At 41.7% G+C, this 18,653-nt stretch overlaps 1 protein-coding gene across 3 annotated transcripts; it reads right to left on the bottom strand.

The window, feature by feature from the left end:
• Positions 1–43: 43 nt before the first annotated feature.
• LOC131469513 (immunoglobulin superfamily member 22-like) lies at positions 44–17,051 on the bottom strand. Of its 3 annotated transcripts, none has more exons than XM_058644510.1 (26): positions 16,969–17,051; positions 15,664–15,833; positions 14,989–15,123; positions 14,159–14,295; positions 12,017–12,116; positions 11,904–11,940; positions 11,470–11,644; positions 11,123–11,236; positions 10,311–10,473; positions 9,327–9,439; positions 9,071–9,233; positions 8,157–8,441; positions 7,928–8,052; positions 7,079–7,220; positions 6,658–6,865; positions 5,932–6,020; positions 5,499–5,846; positions 5,212–5,385; positions 4,610–4,738; positions 4,233–4,529; positions 4,053–4,141; positions 3,785–3,977; positions 3,392–3,694; positions 3,162–3,310; positions 2,456–2,636; positions 44–2,362 (listed from the first exon to the last, which is right to left on the bottom strand). In XM_058644510.1, exons 2-26 carry the CDS (start codon positions 15,797–15,799, stop codon positions 2,295–2,297), a joined length of 4,053 nt encoding a protein of 1,350 aa, XP_058500493.1. In that variant the 5' UTR covers positions 15,800–15,833; positions 16,969–17,051; the 3' UTR covers positions 44–2,294. The 3 variants fall into 3 exon arrangements, with proteins under 3 accessions (XP_058500493.1, XP_058500494.1, XP_058500495.1); XM_058644511.1 differs by having other exon boundaries at positions 5,544–5,846; XM_058644512.1 differs by lacking the exons at positions 14,159–14,295; positions 14,989–15,123; positions 15,664–15,833; positions 16,969–17,051 and adding an exon at positions 12,224–12,370.
• Positions 17,052–18,653: the final 1,602 nt, after the last annotated feature.

Raw genomic sequence — 18,653 nt, 5'->3', positions numbered from 1 at the left:
CGGTTCCTGTTGTCTCGAAGCATCGAAAAGGTGCTCCATTCAAAATGTCAGCAGATATTTATAACCGGTGTTTTGTGTTGCTACAGAAGCTGAAGTGCCATTAAGGCAGAAAGAGCTGGAGGACAACAGACAGTTCTGTTCTAGTAACTGCTGCACTCTATTGTCTGACTTTCAACAGCCCACAGTCCTGTGGAAACTCATTCAGGCTGGACTCTTCCGTTTTCTCAGGTTTTCTGCTTTATTAGACACACACACACACACACACACACACACACTGATCACAAGTTTATTCCTGTGTCTGTGCCAGTTCTCTCCCAATTCATTTCATTCACTTGCTGCCATGGTCTTACCATCAAAGAAGTCTATGAAGTCTTCTCTGAAAATGATGCATCTCAGTAACGACTAAAAACTCCGATTTTCATCCTGTATCTCATACGTATTATAATAACAACAATGATAATAATATAAATGGCTTGTATCAAAAATATCAAGAACATTATTCACTTTCCCATTGGTGCAGCAGCCTTTTGTTTCTGTCAAATGCGTAATTTGACTATTCAGGCTGTCACTGCAAAGCACTTCCACCTTATTGTGCTGTAGCTGAGCAGTGGAGAGGAGGAAGGTACCAGTGACGTTGGTTTGGAGCCTGTTGGTGTTTTATTGATTTGAACCTGGCATTAAAGCACTGCCAGTCCCTTGGTGTCACTTTGTGAATGGAGTTATGCAGGAGCCAGGATGGTGACGTCAGGATAAAGTGGGGTTGTCACCTCTCTGTCTGTTTGGCAGCACCTAACAGGGCCACACTCACTCTCTCTTAAGAAGTAGCAGAACACTCGGCTCATACCGATGCTTTTAAATCACTCTTTGTTTTGTTTGTGCACGTTTGGATTTGAAATGAACAATCACTGTGATGTGACAATGGACTTTCAGAGTCGAGGTTTGAAATAAAAATGTGTGTTTAAACCACACTGGATACATAGTATTAGACTCACAGCTCTCTCATACATATCGTCCCTTTAGGAAAATAACAACATGTCTTGTGACATCTATGAGCTGAAAAGTGGATTTCCAACCAAATATTAAGTATAACATTAAAATCTATGATACTTTCCATATATTACATCTAATATTATGTTATATCACATTTAAAATGATGTATGAACTTGTGCAATCATTTTGTCTTGTCTTAAAAATGATCAGTTCTTCTACACAGTTCCTCTGATGTGGATGTGTCACGAGGCGTCAGATCTCTTAGTGTTTTGGTCTTGTTTAGTCAGTTTATGTTTAAAGCCACTTTAAGTTCATATCACTTTTGGTGTTGGGTTTGATTTTCACTTCCTTTTATTTCGGTAAACGTTCATGTCTTCCTGTCGCGTTGTTCCTTCATCTGTCTTGACACATCTCCCCTAATTCCCTCATGCACTTCACCTGGTGATCCTTAAGTAATCACTCGCACCTGCCCTTGATTCCCTCTTCCCTATATAGTGTCCCAGTGTGTCGTTTATGCTTCCAGAGAACACGGCAGAGTCCAAGAATGGGTCACCTTTTGCTGAGTTAGCGCTAGTGTCAAGTTTTGTCTTGTTTGTTCTGCTTCAAGAAAGAAGAGTTTCTGATTTTGTTTGTCTTGGAGTGAGCACCATTGTTTAATTTTAAATCCAATAATGTATATACGATTCTACTGCATAAAAGAAGAAAATGTGTTGCACTGATATTTTGAAACTGTACTTAAATGATTTCTTTCTTTGTTTGTGATACATTTTGAGGTACTTTAAAATCACCGAACATTGTAATTACAAAATAAACACGTTCATTATGTGGATAAGTGACACACATGTCGACAAATTGTGTAATTGGTTGTAGATTTAGTTTTTAATGCTATGTGGAATCACTCTCTAACCATTCTACTTGACTGGCACGTGGGCTTGCACAGAAAAGATTGTGAAACAGATCAAGTTGGAAAGAAGGGGAGAAAAGACTTAAGTCAAATTCCTCAAGCGAGAGAAAGTACAATTTCACTGGCTGACTAATCTCAGTAATGAGGGAAAATCCCCCCCAGCACGCCAAACATTAATCTGCCTCTCAAGTAGATTCCCATTGAATGAATGGGAACAAGTCTGACCTCTAGTGGTCACTTTATGCAATGACTGAGCCATGGGAAATAAAGGGTAAAAACATGATGTCAATCAACATTTTCCGTGATGTCACAAAACAAAGTTGTTGTCGGTGTCATGCAGCTAAAATGTCAGACAAGCAATCAAAATGTGTGTGTGACGGCAGCGCTTTATGGAGACTTCTTACAAAATAAGCTTCTCTTTGTTTGCCTGGTTGGTCAGGCTCTCCAACAGAGACTTGTCATCCTTATCTGGAAGACACAGCAAGATTTGGTTCAGCTAAAGCTGTTGAGGATATACAGTTATTTCTTTACGTTAATCATGATGCTGTTCCTGAAACCTACCAAAGATCACAAGGCTGCAGGAGCACTTGGCCGTCCCCAAAGAGTTCTCCAGCACTAGTGTGTATTCTCCACCATCTGTAGCTCCACAGGTGGGGATGACCAGGGTGCAAACTCCGTTAGCTGTGCTGTGCCAGAACCGGGAGGAGTCAGAGATCTTCGATTCTCCTTTATACCAGCAGGCCTGCACAGGGGAAACAGCAACCTTTGCATTACTTTTGCAGGAAGGGGAACTCAAACAACTTCAATTCAATTATTACATCCACCATGTTTGTATCTGTTTGTTTGTTTGTTTGTTTGTTGTGGGTTAGAGCAAGGAAAATCACATTACTTTTAAAGCAAATTTAGGATAAGGGCTAATGTGGGCGGCGTTGTTCCTCTTCGTTTGCACAGTAAACGTCCGTTTCAAAACATGAATAGCATGCTCTGGATTGTCTGTTCAGGATGACTTTAATGAAGCGAGACCCTTGACAAAAACACAGTATTTTTAATTCAAAATCACTATACACATACACAAACATGCTTAAAGGCAGTGTATTCAACAGTGAAAACATTCTCCTAAATGTGGACCTTAAAAGAAATGCATAGGGTGCATTAAGAGGTTATGAGCACTTCCTCGTTAATCAGTGTGTTTATTTTCAGTTTTAAAATAAAGTTAACTTCCCTTATGCCCTTCATTACAGCCACGTCTGAGCCGTAGACTTCATACCTGTGGAGTTGGCAGGCCCTGATAGGCACAGCTCATAGTGCAGTCATGGCCTCTGCGAACAGCATGGTCTTTGAGAGGCAACAGGAAAGTTGGCTTCACTTTGCGTGCTGGTGAGGTATGTTCTTTCAACCGCAAGCTGCTGATGCACTCTTTACAGAAAAGAAATAACACATTAACACATTTGTTTTCATCAGTGTTAAGATATTAAAATCAAATATCTGCCCTCTCACCCGTTTCCTTTGCAATGATGACGGGTTCCTTTGAATCCAGTGGGTCGCTGTCCCCGATAGAGTTTTGTGCAATGACCCTGAAGTAGTACTTCCTCCCAGGAAGCAGTCCAGTGACTGTGTACCTGCTGCTGAAGACCCGCTCGGCCACAGTGAACCAGGAGGCAGTGCTGGTGTCTCGTTTGAGAATAATGTAATGGGCTCCATCACTGTTGTCGATTAAGTCAGGAGAGTGATCCCACTGCAGGGTCACCGTGCCCGGGACCTCCTCTAACAGACGCAGGTTTTGGGGGGGTCGAGGGAAGTCTGAGGAAAGGTGTAAGGAGGATTGAGAGCAGGATATGCAGCAATGATGAAAGAACATAGGAACAAACAGCAAAGCCTCTTTTCTCTCACCTGTAATCCTCACATTGACATTATAGTGAGCCTCTCCATTGTCGTTCTTCAGGTGAACACGGTAGACACCAGAGTCAGATCGCTGAGACGAGGAAATAAGGAACTGGGAGTTGGTCTTGCTCTTGGTAATGACTTCTCTTCCTGTAGTGAGGATGCCATCTTTAAACCAGGTAATGACTGGGGGAGGTGACGCCTGTAAGGAATGAGGAAGGTGGTAAAAATGTGTGTGACATTGCTAAATACTGTGTGTGTGCGTCATCAGACTTACAGTGAAGCTGAGGTGCAGACAAAGTGTTGCTCCGGCGCGTAACACCATCTGGTTCTTTAGCTTTCCTTGGAGATCGAACCTGGGTGCCACTAAAAAGGAAAAAAAACGACAAAATATAAAAGGTAAAGAGTGGGGAGAACGGGGGAGAAATGAGACTCAAAGAAAACTGAGTGAAATTACCAGGTGGAGGCATAGCCAGGACGCCTTCCTGCAACTCAATGGTCTCCCCTAGCCCTCCTTCATTGACAGCTCGGATACGAAAGTGGTACTTCATCCGCTCCTGAAGTCCTCCAACGGTGAAGGCAGTGCCAGCTATCGGGATTTTAGTGGATTTCGTCCAATCCTTAGCATCTTCAGGACGCACCTCTAGGATGTAGCCTGAGGGTTGGTCTCCTTCCTCAGGAGGTGTCCACCGCAGAGAGATGCAGGAGTTTGTGGAGTCAGTCACACACAGGTTCCTCACCAGGCCAGGAGCACCTACACGGTGGAGAGACAGACTTTAATTATTGATCAAATAATATGGATACAGAGACGGAGGCGGGGGGGGGGGGACTCACGTATCGGGTCTTTGGCGAGAACAGCATTAGAGACGGTGCTGGGAGAGCCGGCGCCAGCTCTGTTCACACTGGTGACTCTGAATTCATACTCTACATCATCCACCAGTCCATCCACCGTGAATTTTGTACCTGCACATAATAACTCAGATACTTATCAGGATGCAGACGCAAACACAGAATGTATTGTTTCCATGCAAATCCCTCTAAGCCATGGTGTCAAACTAGTGTTAGTGCAGGAGCCACATACAACGCTTTTTTTTATCTCAAGTGGGCCGGAGCAGTAAAATAATAGCATAATAACCTATAAACAAGAAGAACTTATGAACAACCTGAAATGTCTTTTTCCTAAGTTTGACATTTACACATGTGCATTACAAAGGCACAACACATTTAGTCACAGGTATCTGGAACTGGAAAAAAGTTAGTATTAATCTTAACAAAATCACCCTGTGGGCCAGATAGGACCCTGGTGGGCCGGTTGTGGCCTGCAGACCGTATGTTTGACACCCCTGCTCTAAGCTGTAGTCTGGCACAGTGCATCAAATGCTAGCATTGTACACTTTCCCTCCTTTAAATAAATGACGTAAATAAATAAAAAATACCTGTTAGCAGCTCCTTATTGACCTGCAGCCACATATTGCTGCCTTTCTTCTTCCTTTCCAGAATGTAGCCCAGAACTGGGGCTCCTCCATCACAGGCTGGAGGAATCCAACTCACTGTCATGGTGTTCTTTGTTACGTTAGACACTTGGGGCTGGGATGCTGTGCCTGGAGGCTCTGAGAATGTACAGAAGGTGAACAAAATGATCAGTTTATTGGCTGATTAGAATTACAAGGAGGTGAACAGAGATGGTAATTACCTCTTTAAAATTTCAATTTCTCTTACTTACTCACGGCTGTTCCGAGAGGTGATTTTGATGTAAATGAAGTCTCACCTACAGGCTCTCCAGCACGCACCTCTTCTGTCTCCAGAGGTTCGCTCATTCCCTCTGCATTGACAGCTCTGATGCGGTACTGGTACACCTGGCCCTCCTGCACTTTGTCATCACTGAAGACGGTGCTGCTGCTGTCAACCTCACCCGCCCTGGTCCAGGACTTCTTACCCGCCGCCCGCCGCTCGATCACAAAGCTGGTCAGCTGCTTCCCTCCATTATCCCGGGGGGCCTTCCACTTCATTTTGATACACTTTCCTGATAGCTCGGAGAACTCCACTTTCCCCTGAGGAGACTTTGGATGGTCTAGAGAACGTAGTGAAATACTGGCATTATAAAGCATTTCAGATTTGCATGAAACAAAAGTGCATTGGCTTTTGTTGTAACCCACCAATCACATTCAGATACAGGTTAGCAACAGCGGTGCCACAGTCACTCTTCAGGCGCAGCATAATTGCACCACTGTCCTCTCGCACACATCTAGTAGAACATGAGAAAAAACACTGATCATATAATGTGACTTTTGTATGGCCAACAGAGAAGCTCTGATAAAGACGTTTTCTTTAAATCAGTGAAAGGATTTTATGTAACCCTTATTTTTCATTTATTGAAAGTTGTTCAATGTATCATCCATTAAGTATAAGAACAGCCTGCATATTTTCTTAAGATATGCTCCAAGATCATTGGAGTCAGACAGAGAGGTTACTGTTCCCTTTGAGGGAAGCAAGTTCAAAAGATATAAGAATAATATGGAAGTATCAGCACTCAAACTTCGTCTGAGTTTGTGCTGATGCCTTTAGGCTGCTGACATGTTTAGAATGGAACCCTTTGTTCCATCTGCTTTCAGTTTTCTAAAATCTGTCAGTAACAATTTTAAATGACTTCTTAATGATTGTGAACTTTACATAACAGAAAGAACAGATGTCTATACATTTATTTATTATATATTGTTTTTTACCTTAGTTATCCATCCTTCATCGACCTCTGATGTCTGAATGTGAATCAGAAATTGAGAGATGTGCACCCGTACTTCCATTTTATTGGTATAAAACTATTGTATACCAAATAAATTGGTATACCAATAACACATTTTTTTTTTTGGACTCTGCTAACCCACCTGCTGAGCACCAGGGAGGTGCAGTCAGCTGTCCTCTCCACCTTGGTTCTTTCATCCTCCTGGACTTCAACCCCGTCTTTGTACCAGGTGACCTTGGGCAGCGGTTTCCCTTTGAAGGGAATCTTAATGGCAGCGGTCTGCCCAGCCTTAACGGTCACAGGCCGGGCGCCCAACAGGTCCAACACGGACGCATCAATCTGTGGAGCGTCTATGGAACAGATCACATACAATCGGTTTGTTGGTCCCAGTTCTGATACAACCAGACATCTGGCAACTCCTAGTGGTAAAAATGCATTTACATAAAAATATTTGTGTTCAATTCATCTCTGGTGGAAGGAAGCTTGCTTTTCCCTTTTCAAGTACTTGCCTCATTGGTGAATACACACTCACAGGTAAAATACAAGCACACAGGTATACTGACCTGCAATAGTGAGCACAGCCTCACTCTCAGCTCCCTTGGCTCTGAATGTATATTTGCCCTCATGAGAATGAGTCACACCAGAGAAGATTAGCTTATGGACGGCTCCCTGTTTGACCACCTGAACCCCCTTCAGCTCTGAAATCTGCCAAAAAAAAACAACTGCTTGTTATTATCCATCCATCCATCCTCCACAGGAGGGTTTGCATTGACAAAGATTATCTGTATTCTATCTGAAAAACACATTATTTGCTTCATTTTTATGTCAATATGAAGGTAAACAGACCACATGATAAGGTACACACAAATAAAGCAAATATCTGATCAGCCAGTCGCACGGTAGCAACTCAGAGACATGGTCAAGGTGACCTACTGAAGTTCAAACTGAGCATAACAATGAGAAAGAAAGGGGATTTAATTGACTGTGAATGTGGCGCATGGTTGCTGCTACCAGAAGGCCTGGTCTGAGTATTTCAGAATCTGCTGATCTACTGGGATCTTCGTGCACAATCATCTCTAGAGATTTACAGAGACTGATCTGAAAAAGAGAAAATATCCAGTGAGCAGCAATTCTCCGGGCGAAAATCCCTCACTGATGCCAAAGACTATCTGTGATCAAACAACACATTGTACCTTGATGGTAATAGGATACAACAGGAGAAGACCACACAGGGTGCCACTTTATTAGGAACACAGGACACATAATAAAGCTTGATATAATAAGGTGTACAAAATCTGAAAAGGATGTTTAGTTGTTTTAATGTTAGAAGACAGATGTTAGCGTAGGTTTACGGTTGACCTCTGTAGGAAGATAATGGATGGATTCCAGGTTTGTGTGATATAATCTCCTACCTCCACTCCATCCTTCAGCCACACTCCATCCACCTTCTCATCATCGAGTACCACACACAGCTCAGCTGGAGAGCCTGTGGGACACTGAGCGTCTGACAAACCGCTCTTCACTGATGCAAAACGTTCTGGCAACACATGAGGACAAAACTTATTAGTCAGTGATTTTCCAAAGGCACAGTCGGCTGACACGACTGAGATAACTGCAGGCAAATGGGGCAGATATGGTTACCATCCACGGTTAGATTGGCACAAGTGACATATTCGTGAGTGTCGTTGTCCTGAGTGCAGACGGCGGAGTATTCTCCCCCGTCTGCCAGCTCGCAGTCCTCGATAATGACCTCTGCCCTCTTTCCCTCGCGCACGAAGATGTAGCGACGACTCGCTGTGATATCGCAGCCATTCTTCAGCCAGCGGATGTGCACGTCCTTGGAGCTCATCTCACACTCGAGGTGGGCCTTTCCTCTCTCCTGCACGCGCACGTTCTTCAGGTTGCTGGTAAACGTGATGGGAATCCCTGAGCAAAGAGAATAAGAAATCAGAGAGTGCATAGAGGAAAGTTACAATAAACACATCCAATATTAAAAATGGAAAATCATTATAAAACGAGTACGAGCGGTCTTTTTCATACACTTAATGTAGAATTTGACTTTAAAGAGCAAGATGGATAACTACTAATGACTAACTGTAATTAACTCAACTTCAATGACAACACTTTTGTCTCTGCAACCCCAGAGGACAGCCACATGTCCTTGTGAAGATATGTAAAGTTCCCACCATGCACCATGGGCAAGAATGCATCTTGTTAAACAGAGACATAATAAATGAGCTTGTTGTGAGGACGGATTTGGCTGGATTACTTTCAACTCAGCACTAAGAGGGAGGATTTATTATGCTTCCCATACATCTTCATTTGGAAGATAGAGGGAAGATGATGTTGTTTAGCACAGCTATGAAGGAACGCAGCCACTAATCTCAGGGGAGGCAGTAACTGCTCGTCTCCACTGAGTCTGAAGGGGAAGTCATTTCCTTCAAGAAATGCTAACACCTCTAAAACTGGGCGACATAGGCTTCTGGGGGAAAACAAAAGCCAAATATAACACGAAAGGTTTCTTAGTGATCATGAAATCTGATGGCTGCGCATACGCTCAATGAAAAGTGGCACAGTCGCAGTGAGGTCTCCAATGCTGATGGTGTAGTCCCCGGTGTCGCTGACTTTAACGTCCTTAATCTTCAAGGTGTACGTCAGGCCATCTTCAGACAGGGACACCTCAAACTTCTCATCTCTTCTCACTTCCTTTCCCTTTACCTGGAGAAACACAAACATTTACACATTTACAGAAAACAATTTTAGACAATCCTACTCCTCCTGTAGTTTTTCCAATTTGACTTGGATGCAAACCTTCCAGATGAGCGGCGCGTCTGTCTTCTTAGAGAGACGGACCTCAAACACGGCAGTCTGGCGCTCTGTTACTTTCTTTGGCTTGAATTCAGATAGAAATTTCAGGGGTTCATCTAAAAGATGGACAAGAGAGAGAAAAGACATTAAATATTAACCCTTAGTTAATGATAATACACAACTCCTTATATGGACATCCTTGTGGTGTGTGTTTATCGGTCACATATTCAGGCTTTAAAAATGAAGGTTGTTTTTCCTCTTCTTATGCGTTGGTGAGTCAAAATGATGATTCATTTTATATCGCATTTCTAGTAGTGATATAAAGTAGCAATAATTGTGCAGAAGTCACAAAAATAGAAGTATTATCTTTTATTTTTGTTCAGCAAAACGAGCCAAGTGAACTTTGAACTGTGTCGTATTTCCAAATTTCGCAAATTCAATCTGATTTTAAACATTTTGAGTACTTTTTGCTCAGGTGTGTTTATATAGGTGGTGAAATTTTTTATTTTTTTTCCATTAGATTGCCTAGGATGTGCTGAAATAAAGGATATAAGACACTTTATATGGCACATTTTTATAGCCTCTGTAAATACTATACGTATTAACATAGTGATGGAAAGAAGCAGCCAAAATGCTCTGTGTTCTAAGACTTAAGGTGAAAAAGAAAGCTTTAAAGTCATATTTTGTTGTATTTGTGTCTGAGATGACGTTAGAGATGACAAATACAAATGTAAAAGAAAACAAACAAACAAACCCGCTACACAGATATGCAGGTCATTATGCTCTCCTGAAATATGTCCCTGTCTATTAGAGGCTGAGAAGTGGAGTAAGCCGCACGGCACAGGTGGCGAGAGATGCAAGTAACAAGAAAAAGTGTGTTTGAAAACAGTGAAAGTGACTCTGAGAGGAGGTAAATGCTATTCGTGATGACATTGTCTCTCTAGGTTACGTTCAGCGGGCAGGACTTGAGTCTCCTTCAGCACTTGCCTATGACTTTAAGCCTGGCTGACAGTCTTTTGTCTCCAACCTGCAGAGTGTAGGTTCCCATGTCACTGAGGCTCACACTAGAAATGCACAGCATGTGTTTGGTTCCCATCTGTTTCACCTCGTATTTCCCATGAGAGTGCTGGATCCGCAGCAGCTCTGTGCCCTGAATCATAAAGAAAACAGCTCGATGAGGGGGGAATGCTAAATGGTAATTGGACTGTACTCATATAACAACTTTGCACTAAAAATGCTTTACATCACAAGTCAAAGGCACATACACATTCATACAGCGCGTCTGTGCCACTCATTCATTTACAGCTTGATGGCACTTTCATGTTCAGTATCTTGTCCATAGACTGTGTATACAATTGGATTTAGTCCTGCCGCTCAAAAAGTGAAGTATAGGCACCAGGGGGCGACACTGCTGGTTGTAAAAAGACTTCTATGGGAAAATTAGGCAACCTATAATTTAATAAACTTTTCCTGAGGAGCTTAGTTGGTAGTTTCAGTCCTTCTACAATAGAGCAAGAAAGAGTGGACATCAGTGTGACTGGTGGGGCTGGTATTGTCCAATAGGAATTTCAAAAACTATCAAATTGCAAATCTCAAGGCTACAAAACGAGAGTTTGCTTTGCTGCTGGAAGTTTACGTCCAGTTTTACATACATGTCTATGATGTTGTCCAAACACAGTCTGACTGGTAAAGCCAGGGACTGAACCACTAACCTTCTGATGATCGAGTCTCTATTCCTCATGAACCCCCGGCAACAAACTCTGACACACTCACATAACAAACGGGCAGAGTGGCTTTACCAGAAACCACTGCATCCGGATGTTCGGATCCTTCAGTTCCAAGATGGTATCGAAGACGACGTTGGTGTCAGCATTGGCAGTGACGTCCTCCAGGGGCTTCAACACGTGCACAATCTGGAAACGACTGAACGCTTATTTGCAGATAAACAACCCACACAAATGACATGACTGTGTGCAAAGCATTATCCAATCTTAACCTGAGCTGCATTGAGTTGTTATTATGTAACACACACTTTTCATTGTGTGTTATTCTATACTTTTTTAATATATTATCCCAACTGTTTTATGCTCATGTGATCTTGTGCTATTTATAAAATATAAACACGGTCTCTGTGTGACAGGCTCACCTCCACCTCCACTTTCTTCTTCATCTCCTTCAGCTTCTTCAGAATGCCTCTGAAGTCGGTGAAGCCGTACTCGGCACAGATCCTCTCGTAGTCCTTCTTGTCAGCTCCAGACAGGATCTTTAACATCTCCTCCTCTGTAGGTGGTTTCTTCTTCTCCTCTCTTCTCTCCACGCTGCTGCATAAGGAGCAAGATGACACACGTATGTGTATGTGAGGCTTGTGTGCATGTGTCTATATGTAAGCACATCTGAGAGTACACACATGTGTGTGCCGAAAGCTCAAAAACCCTCTTGCTTCTGTCAGCTCTTTAAGGCTCAGTCTGTAGATATTTCTGGATGCATGCAAAGAAAGGTGGACTGTAGAGTGCTCCATCACAATTTGACAGGATTTACTGAGGTGTCATGGTTAGCGTTAGACAAGTCACGTGTTCCTACCGTTTCTTCAGCTTCTTTTTGAAGTCCATCGCTGGATCTGGAAACAGAGGAGAAAGTTTTACATGAGGCGCTGGATAAAAAAACAAAGCACAAAATTAAATGACTCAACTCACTTTCTGTCACAATGAGGGAGACGGAGTATGTGGCCTCTCCGTGCTTGTTGGAAGCGATGCACTTGTAGACATCGGCATCCTCCTGTGCCAAGCTTTTGATCTGAAGTTGGGGGGAAACAAAAATGAATCAAAATAGCTTCCTGCTTCTATAGGACCTGTCATATGTCCTTATTGTCCGGGCTCTTTTAACACCAATGCAGTACTAACATTAAGCAAAGGGAGGCAGTGTCACACCACAAATATACAGTGAACTTTCAGCTCTATGACTTAAGAGTCATCTTTCACCAGAGAAACAGATGGCAAGGGGAGATGCATATGTCAGCACCCACAAGTTAATTGCTTTATAATGGCTGTTTAAGCGTCACTTAAGCTCCCGGCTGGTATAGAGGAAGTGTTAAATCCAATCCAAAGTGGTTATAGATAAAAGGATCACAGAGTTTTTTTTTTTTTTTTTTTTCCCTTTCCATCCAATTTTCCTCATGATACATGATGTACTGTCCGAGGTAATCGAGGGGCTGCCTGTCTACTCTGCAATTATCTGCTGTGGTCACATTTACCTTCACAGCATCCGGAGAAAAACACCGAAATTCAAATGAGGACGGATTTATTAAAAGAAAAACATATTGGTATTTCAAGCACACTCCAGTTTGGGGCGAAAGTGTACGTATGTAAAGATGTGAGGGATTCTCATTAAAATTTGACAGGTAGGTAAAAGAAGAAAAGAAAAAAAAACCTGCCGTCGCTGAGGAGTTTCTACACGTTAGGAGTTACAGGGAACAGGCACTTTGATGAATTAATTAAATGATCTCATTTTCTGTCAGGTATTGAGGTTACAATTTACTTTGCAATATTTTTGTGTGCCTCACTTCCACATTGTCTAATTGATTCATAACACACAACACTTAAAACATTAAAGGACCACTGTGTGGGATTTAGTGGCATCTAGGGGCAAAATTGTGTATTTCAACCAACTGAATCCCATCACTCACGACATGGCAGACTCTATGGAAAAAGAGGGCAAAAACAACATTTTCTATGATTTTCTACATTTTTTAGGTAAATACAAACAATTATTGTATCAATTATCTGTTGATAGGTGCTCTAAATGTTACACACTGGACCTTTAATGACATCATCTTTTAATGCAAATAATAATAATCAATATACAACAATCAAGCAATGAACAATTAAAGTCCTGCCTTTGCGATCTGCTAATTGCATTGTTATCAAACTGTGATTTCAATTCAAAATAAATATGATGTCATAAATGTTCAGCCCTAGTTTAAACTCAATATGTCCATGCTGCCTGCTCTGCTCGCCAAACAATCATGCAACACAATTCAAAGTGTTTCATAAATCTAAATGTTTTAACCTTTTAACCATAAAACCGCCCGAAAATTTGAGTAACTTTCAATATTTGGCCGTTGCTTACTATTTACTGCATGTTAAAACAGTGCATTAACAATTTAAAATCAAGAAAAACAAAAACTTTTAATTAGAAAAACACTCCAGATTTTGCATGTTTAAATTAGAAATTTGAACCATATAAAACATAACATTTGTTTGAGTCTTTGTCTCAATATCCAAAAACAGGCCATAAAAATGGAAACTATGTACAGGCGTCTTTCCAACTCCATCCTCTCTGGTGACAAAGGCGCTGATTTGCCGGCTTCCTGCAACAGCGTGAGTGAAATTACCCTAATAACAACACGTTGGCTTTGACTTCTCAGCTTCCAGACACCGTTGGAATTCTTCCGATAGCAAAAACCGTCACGTAATTACTTGAATGCAAAGTGCACTAAGTGCAAACGTGTCATCTGCGATGCGCTCGGTGTTAAAGGGTTAAACGTTCACAATCCTAAACCCTACCACTGGTCCATTGTGAAATAATCCACAGACTTATTCATATTTAACAGTTTACATGACAGGAAGGCTGACGCTGATCTGACAGATGCTCTTTGTAGAAATACAAAACCAAAACCCTTGTGTGTTGATAACAATTAGCCTTGAAAGAGAAAACCATTAAAATAGAAAGCAAATCTGACGAGGACGTGACAACACGAACCTCCTTTTGTTTTTGAGTCATTCATGACGTGAAGAACACACAACGCCACTGTACGTACAGTAGTTCTGTTGTCAAACCTTGAGTGTATGCTGACTGTTGATGTTGTCGCACAAAGATTTGGCTGCAGCAGGCAGTGGGCGCCCAGCGGCTCGCTCCCACAGGACAGTGGGCTGAGGGTTCCCACTCACCTTGGCCTTGAACACGGCATCACCGCCTATGGATGACAAAGAGACAAATCGGATAAATGAAGACGAATGAATTAGGAAAACTTAACACATCATGTCTCTGAATACCAAGTGTTTTTTTAGTCATAGTAGTGGAGCAATGAATTTTAAACGCACATCAGCTCAATTGCCTCTCAATCTTTTTTTCTTGCCTTTTCCTGTTTTCCCTCTTAGACCCAGTAAGTTTAAAGAGCAGCCAATGAATACTAATGCTATGGCTAATCTGCAGTGCTCTGCAAACTGTGACAGGCTTTCTTCTACAGACCTCTTAATCTATAATTCACAGGTAGAGCCAGGGTGAATAAGGTTTGTCTTCAATAGAAGTGGCAATGGTTCTGTTCTGTGGAGGTTATAAGCATCACACAAACTCTATTTAAGTATCTTTGTGCTCTGTGTGTTACTTCACCGCCTTCACCCACAGAGACAAATTGTTACTTTAAGTTTAAACTTGTTTTGCAAACTTATCTTTGTCCCAGTGGAGCTTGTGTCATCTGGAGTTTCGAGGCAAACTATGGGCCAGGATCTAAAATTAACTCACATGTTGTTCTCTTATTATAGAATCCCGAGGGCTCACAGTTGTTTGTAATTCAATGTGAAGAGAGATATTATTGGAGGCAAAGGGCTTTTTTTTCCCCCTGAAATTTCAAGGCAACCGTGAGAAAGAAACAAGCCGTTCACCTTACCCTCTTGGGCCGAGACGGGGCGCAGCTTTTCCTCGAAATCTGGGACAGACTCTCCCTCGGGGATCTGTGGGGATTTCTGTACCTGGCTGAAGGTCTCCACCACAGCTGATGTCTTACGCTGAACTCCAGATTGCTCTGACCAAGTGTTGGGGACATTCACATCACACACACACACACACATGTAAATACACTAATATGGAAATGTGATATCATTTTGTAGCACTAAACCTACGTAAAAGTATACGTGAAGTATAAGTGAAGAATCACTGTACATCTTGTGCCACCCAAAGATTTTTCACATAATTGAAGCGCAAATGCGTTATGCTAATGAGGTTTAACAGCTCCTCCCACATACATCTGATGTATAATCCAATAGCTGAGGATAAAAATACAGAGAAGGAGAGAGATGTAAAAGTGGAGAGAGTTTTGAAAGAGTGTTTCTGTCTTTTCTGGTATGCAATGGCCACCGTAGTTCCCTGACATGCCTAGAAAAGGGAGGGATGAGTCCCAGTTTTACCATTAGATGTCAGATGTCTAACTATTATGTAATTATGTAATTTAATCCTCAAATGTTATTTAAAGCTACTATTCAAACACAACTAAAGCAGGTGCAGCACAGAGCATGGTAGATGGGGATTTTATGACCTTAATATATGAGCTTAATGAATAAGTCACCTTCCATGTTCCTTGACAAGCCCTGGGACACTCTCCACAGCTTGGTGGAGCTTGTGGAGGAGGTGGAGACCTGCCTCATCTGCTGTTCCATCTGCTCCATTCTGCCCCCAGTGGCCTGGAGGAGCTCTGCTGCCATGATGTTAATGGTTAAAGGTGGTGTTGATTTGTTCCTGGATGTTTGCAGACACGAATAAAGTTATAAATATGAATTAAAGCATCCATCTATCTATCTATCTATCTATCTATCTATCTATCTATCTATCTATCTCATTTGACTCCTCAATCTTGATGGCACAGTTGATTTTAACACCTTTTAGTGTTAATAGATAAATATCCTCTCCATATCCACACAGCAACACAGATACATACTCTGTACAGTTCTCAGATAGCAAAAGATCTTGAGATAGAAGCTGGATTTTACGGGTGTCAGTTTTTACAAGCGCTTGCATGTGACAGACACGTCTGCACTCTGTGTGAGTGAGGTTAGGCAAGTGTTTTCACTCCTGTGCCCTTTCCTCACTCTGCCCTTTCGTTGCTCTATTCGCTTCCTTCCATCAGTGCATACAATCATCCTGTGACTTCACCAGACGACGCTCAAAACGTTCCAATTAAAACAGGTAATCCACACACCTGCTGTGTAGGATAAAGTGTCTGTGCGCTCACCGCTGAGGAACTGTTCTCGTCCTCTTTTACTTTTATAATTTCGATTTGCTCCCTCATGTGCAAGCCACCTTTCCTCTGTCTCTACATGTGGTGCGAGCTGAGGACATGTGCATCACTTCCCCATAATAAAAAAAACATATTACCAGCGGCTGAGGGAAATAGATTGGACACATTATAACTGCACAATATAAGTACCAAGCGCCATCTAATTAAAAACATGCCACTTACTCACATTTTAATGCACAAGCTCACAGTGAACACACCTATATTTATAATGAATATAGAAGTAACAATAAGACTGGTCTCTACATTAAATGTAAATGTAAATCCAATAATTAGTTCTGTGAATTCTGTCTTCTGCAGCAGTGACAGGTCATGATGGTGAAGTTATTGCCGATGTAAACTAATTGATTGGTGGAGGAAACTATTTATAATGAACTGCTCTTACAAAATAAGGGATATAATATGCACTAATAAGGGTTTGGACTTCTCTGCCTCTTTGTTCAGCATCACTTCACTTTTTTTTCCCTCTTACTTAGCCTTAGAGCATCCAGCACAGAAAACTGCAACATACATTTTCCTCCCCCCTTCTGCTTATATTATGTCACAAAATAAAACAGACACCGAGCTAAACAAACTTACTTCTCACAGCAAACACTCAACTTTCTTGCAGCCGCAGCCCTGGTTTCTGGCTCAGCAGCTTCCGGCCCAAATGTCTCCTCTTGTGATGTCCTTAATCCACACCCTGCTCTCCTCTCAGTGTGATTGCAGGAGCTCCATCTCCCCTGTTTTCTAGATTCCTTATTGGAGGATGGGCTGAGGCTGGGGGCATTCAGCTTTAACACCTGCTGTGCTCTGTCTCTGGACAAATAAGGCTCTGATGTGTTCGGAGACCTTTGCCGGGCCAGTTCTGGGCTATAGACGAATAGATCTTGCTAATTTTTCCCAGAGGTCAGTAGTTTGAAGGTCCACCATGGACTGTCTCTGGCTAGTATTTTTGAAGGTTAACATTCTTTGAAAAGCATGTGGTGATTGAGACTTTTGAGCAGGTTCTGATGTAGACGCTCATCTTCTTTTTCTGCATTTTGCATCAGAGGTCTGAGTGAGTCATTAAAAAAAGAAGTCTGCATTATTATCATGCTGTTATCAAGGTGAAAATAGATTTTATATGACAACAAACTTTTTTCCTGACCCCTTGCGTGCCCTTGCTCTTCCTGCCACAAGCAGGATCTTAATTTTATTATTATGAACACATTTATAGTGTTAAAATGTACAAGATGTGCAGATTTTTAAACCACTTTTTCTTTTAATCTTTCCATTATAAGAGCTGTAGTATGTGTATTATGTGAAGGAGTTCTATTTTTCTATCTATACAAATGTGACTTAAGCCACAATCATGTTTACAAACCCAAACAGCCTAGCAACACATCCAGTATTCTGTAAGCGCTTTTTTTTCTCCCTGTTATTCATTCGAGACAAATTTTGTAATTAACACGTCCACATTTTTGCAGAATCCACACTCTTCTCTCTGTGAATACGTCCTTCTCAGACACATTAACGCCCGTATGAAAATAATTTAAATTTTCCAAGTAACTTATCTAACAAGTAGATTTTTTATCAATGAAATGTGCTTTGTGCTTTATCAGTGGCCTGACACAAATAGTAAATAACACAGCGACTTTAACTGGAGAACTATAAATGACATTAATAAAAGACTAGGCAACTTCATATTAGTGCATGACTGACATGATCTGGTGAAGATTTCTCCAAAAACACTCACAGGTAACTGTAGCATCATTTATGAGAACACATAAACTAGTACGTTGTGTATAATTTCATCTTCAGTGTCTGCTCCTTGCTGTCATTGAGCGCCTTCATTATTCAGAGCCTAATCCTAGTTATTCAGTGCCTACTGTTTTTATTCAGATACAAATACAAGCTTCTTACCATGTGTACAGAACCCGCTGACTCACTCTCATGATCTCACAAAATTTGAAAGTAACGTGTGGATGTGTGCTTTGAATCCGTCAGAGAGGTGGATATAGAGAAGAGAGGAGAGGTAGACATAGAGAATCCTGTTGGCATTACTTCCCTTTAATCTTCTTTATGCAACACCTGGCTGGCATGCTGATGGTGGAGAAATGACCTAGATTTCTCACATTTATACCAGCAGTGCAAAACAATGACTGAGGTGTTGAAGGATTGCTCTTTTTTTTTACGACAGGGTTGAATTTAAAAATTGGGATTGAACTTGGATGTTTCGCTGTGGTGAGAGAAAGTGACTTTAATCTTTGTTTGGACTTTTTCAGTGGCTTCCAAAGGACTGC

The sequence above is a fragment of the Solea solea genome, chromosome 12 (genome assembly GCF_958295425.1).
Source record: "Solea solea chromosome 12, fSolSol10.1, whole genome shotgun sequence".
Lineage (NCBI taxonomy): Eukaryota > Metazoa > Chordata > Actinopteri > Pleuronectiformes > Soleidae > Solea > Solea solea.
This window is presented reverse-complemented; position numbering and strand designations above follow the sequence as displayed.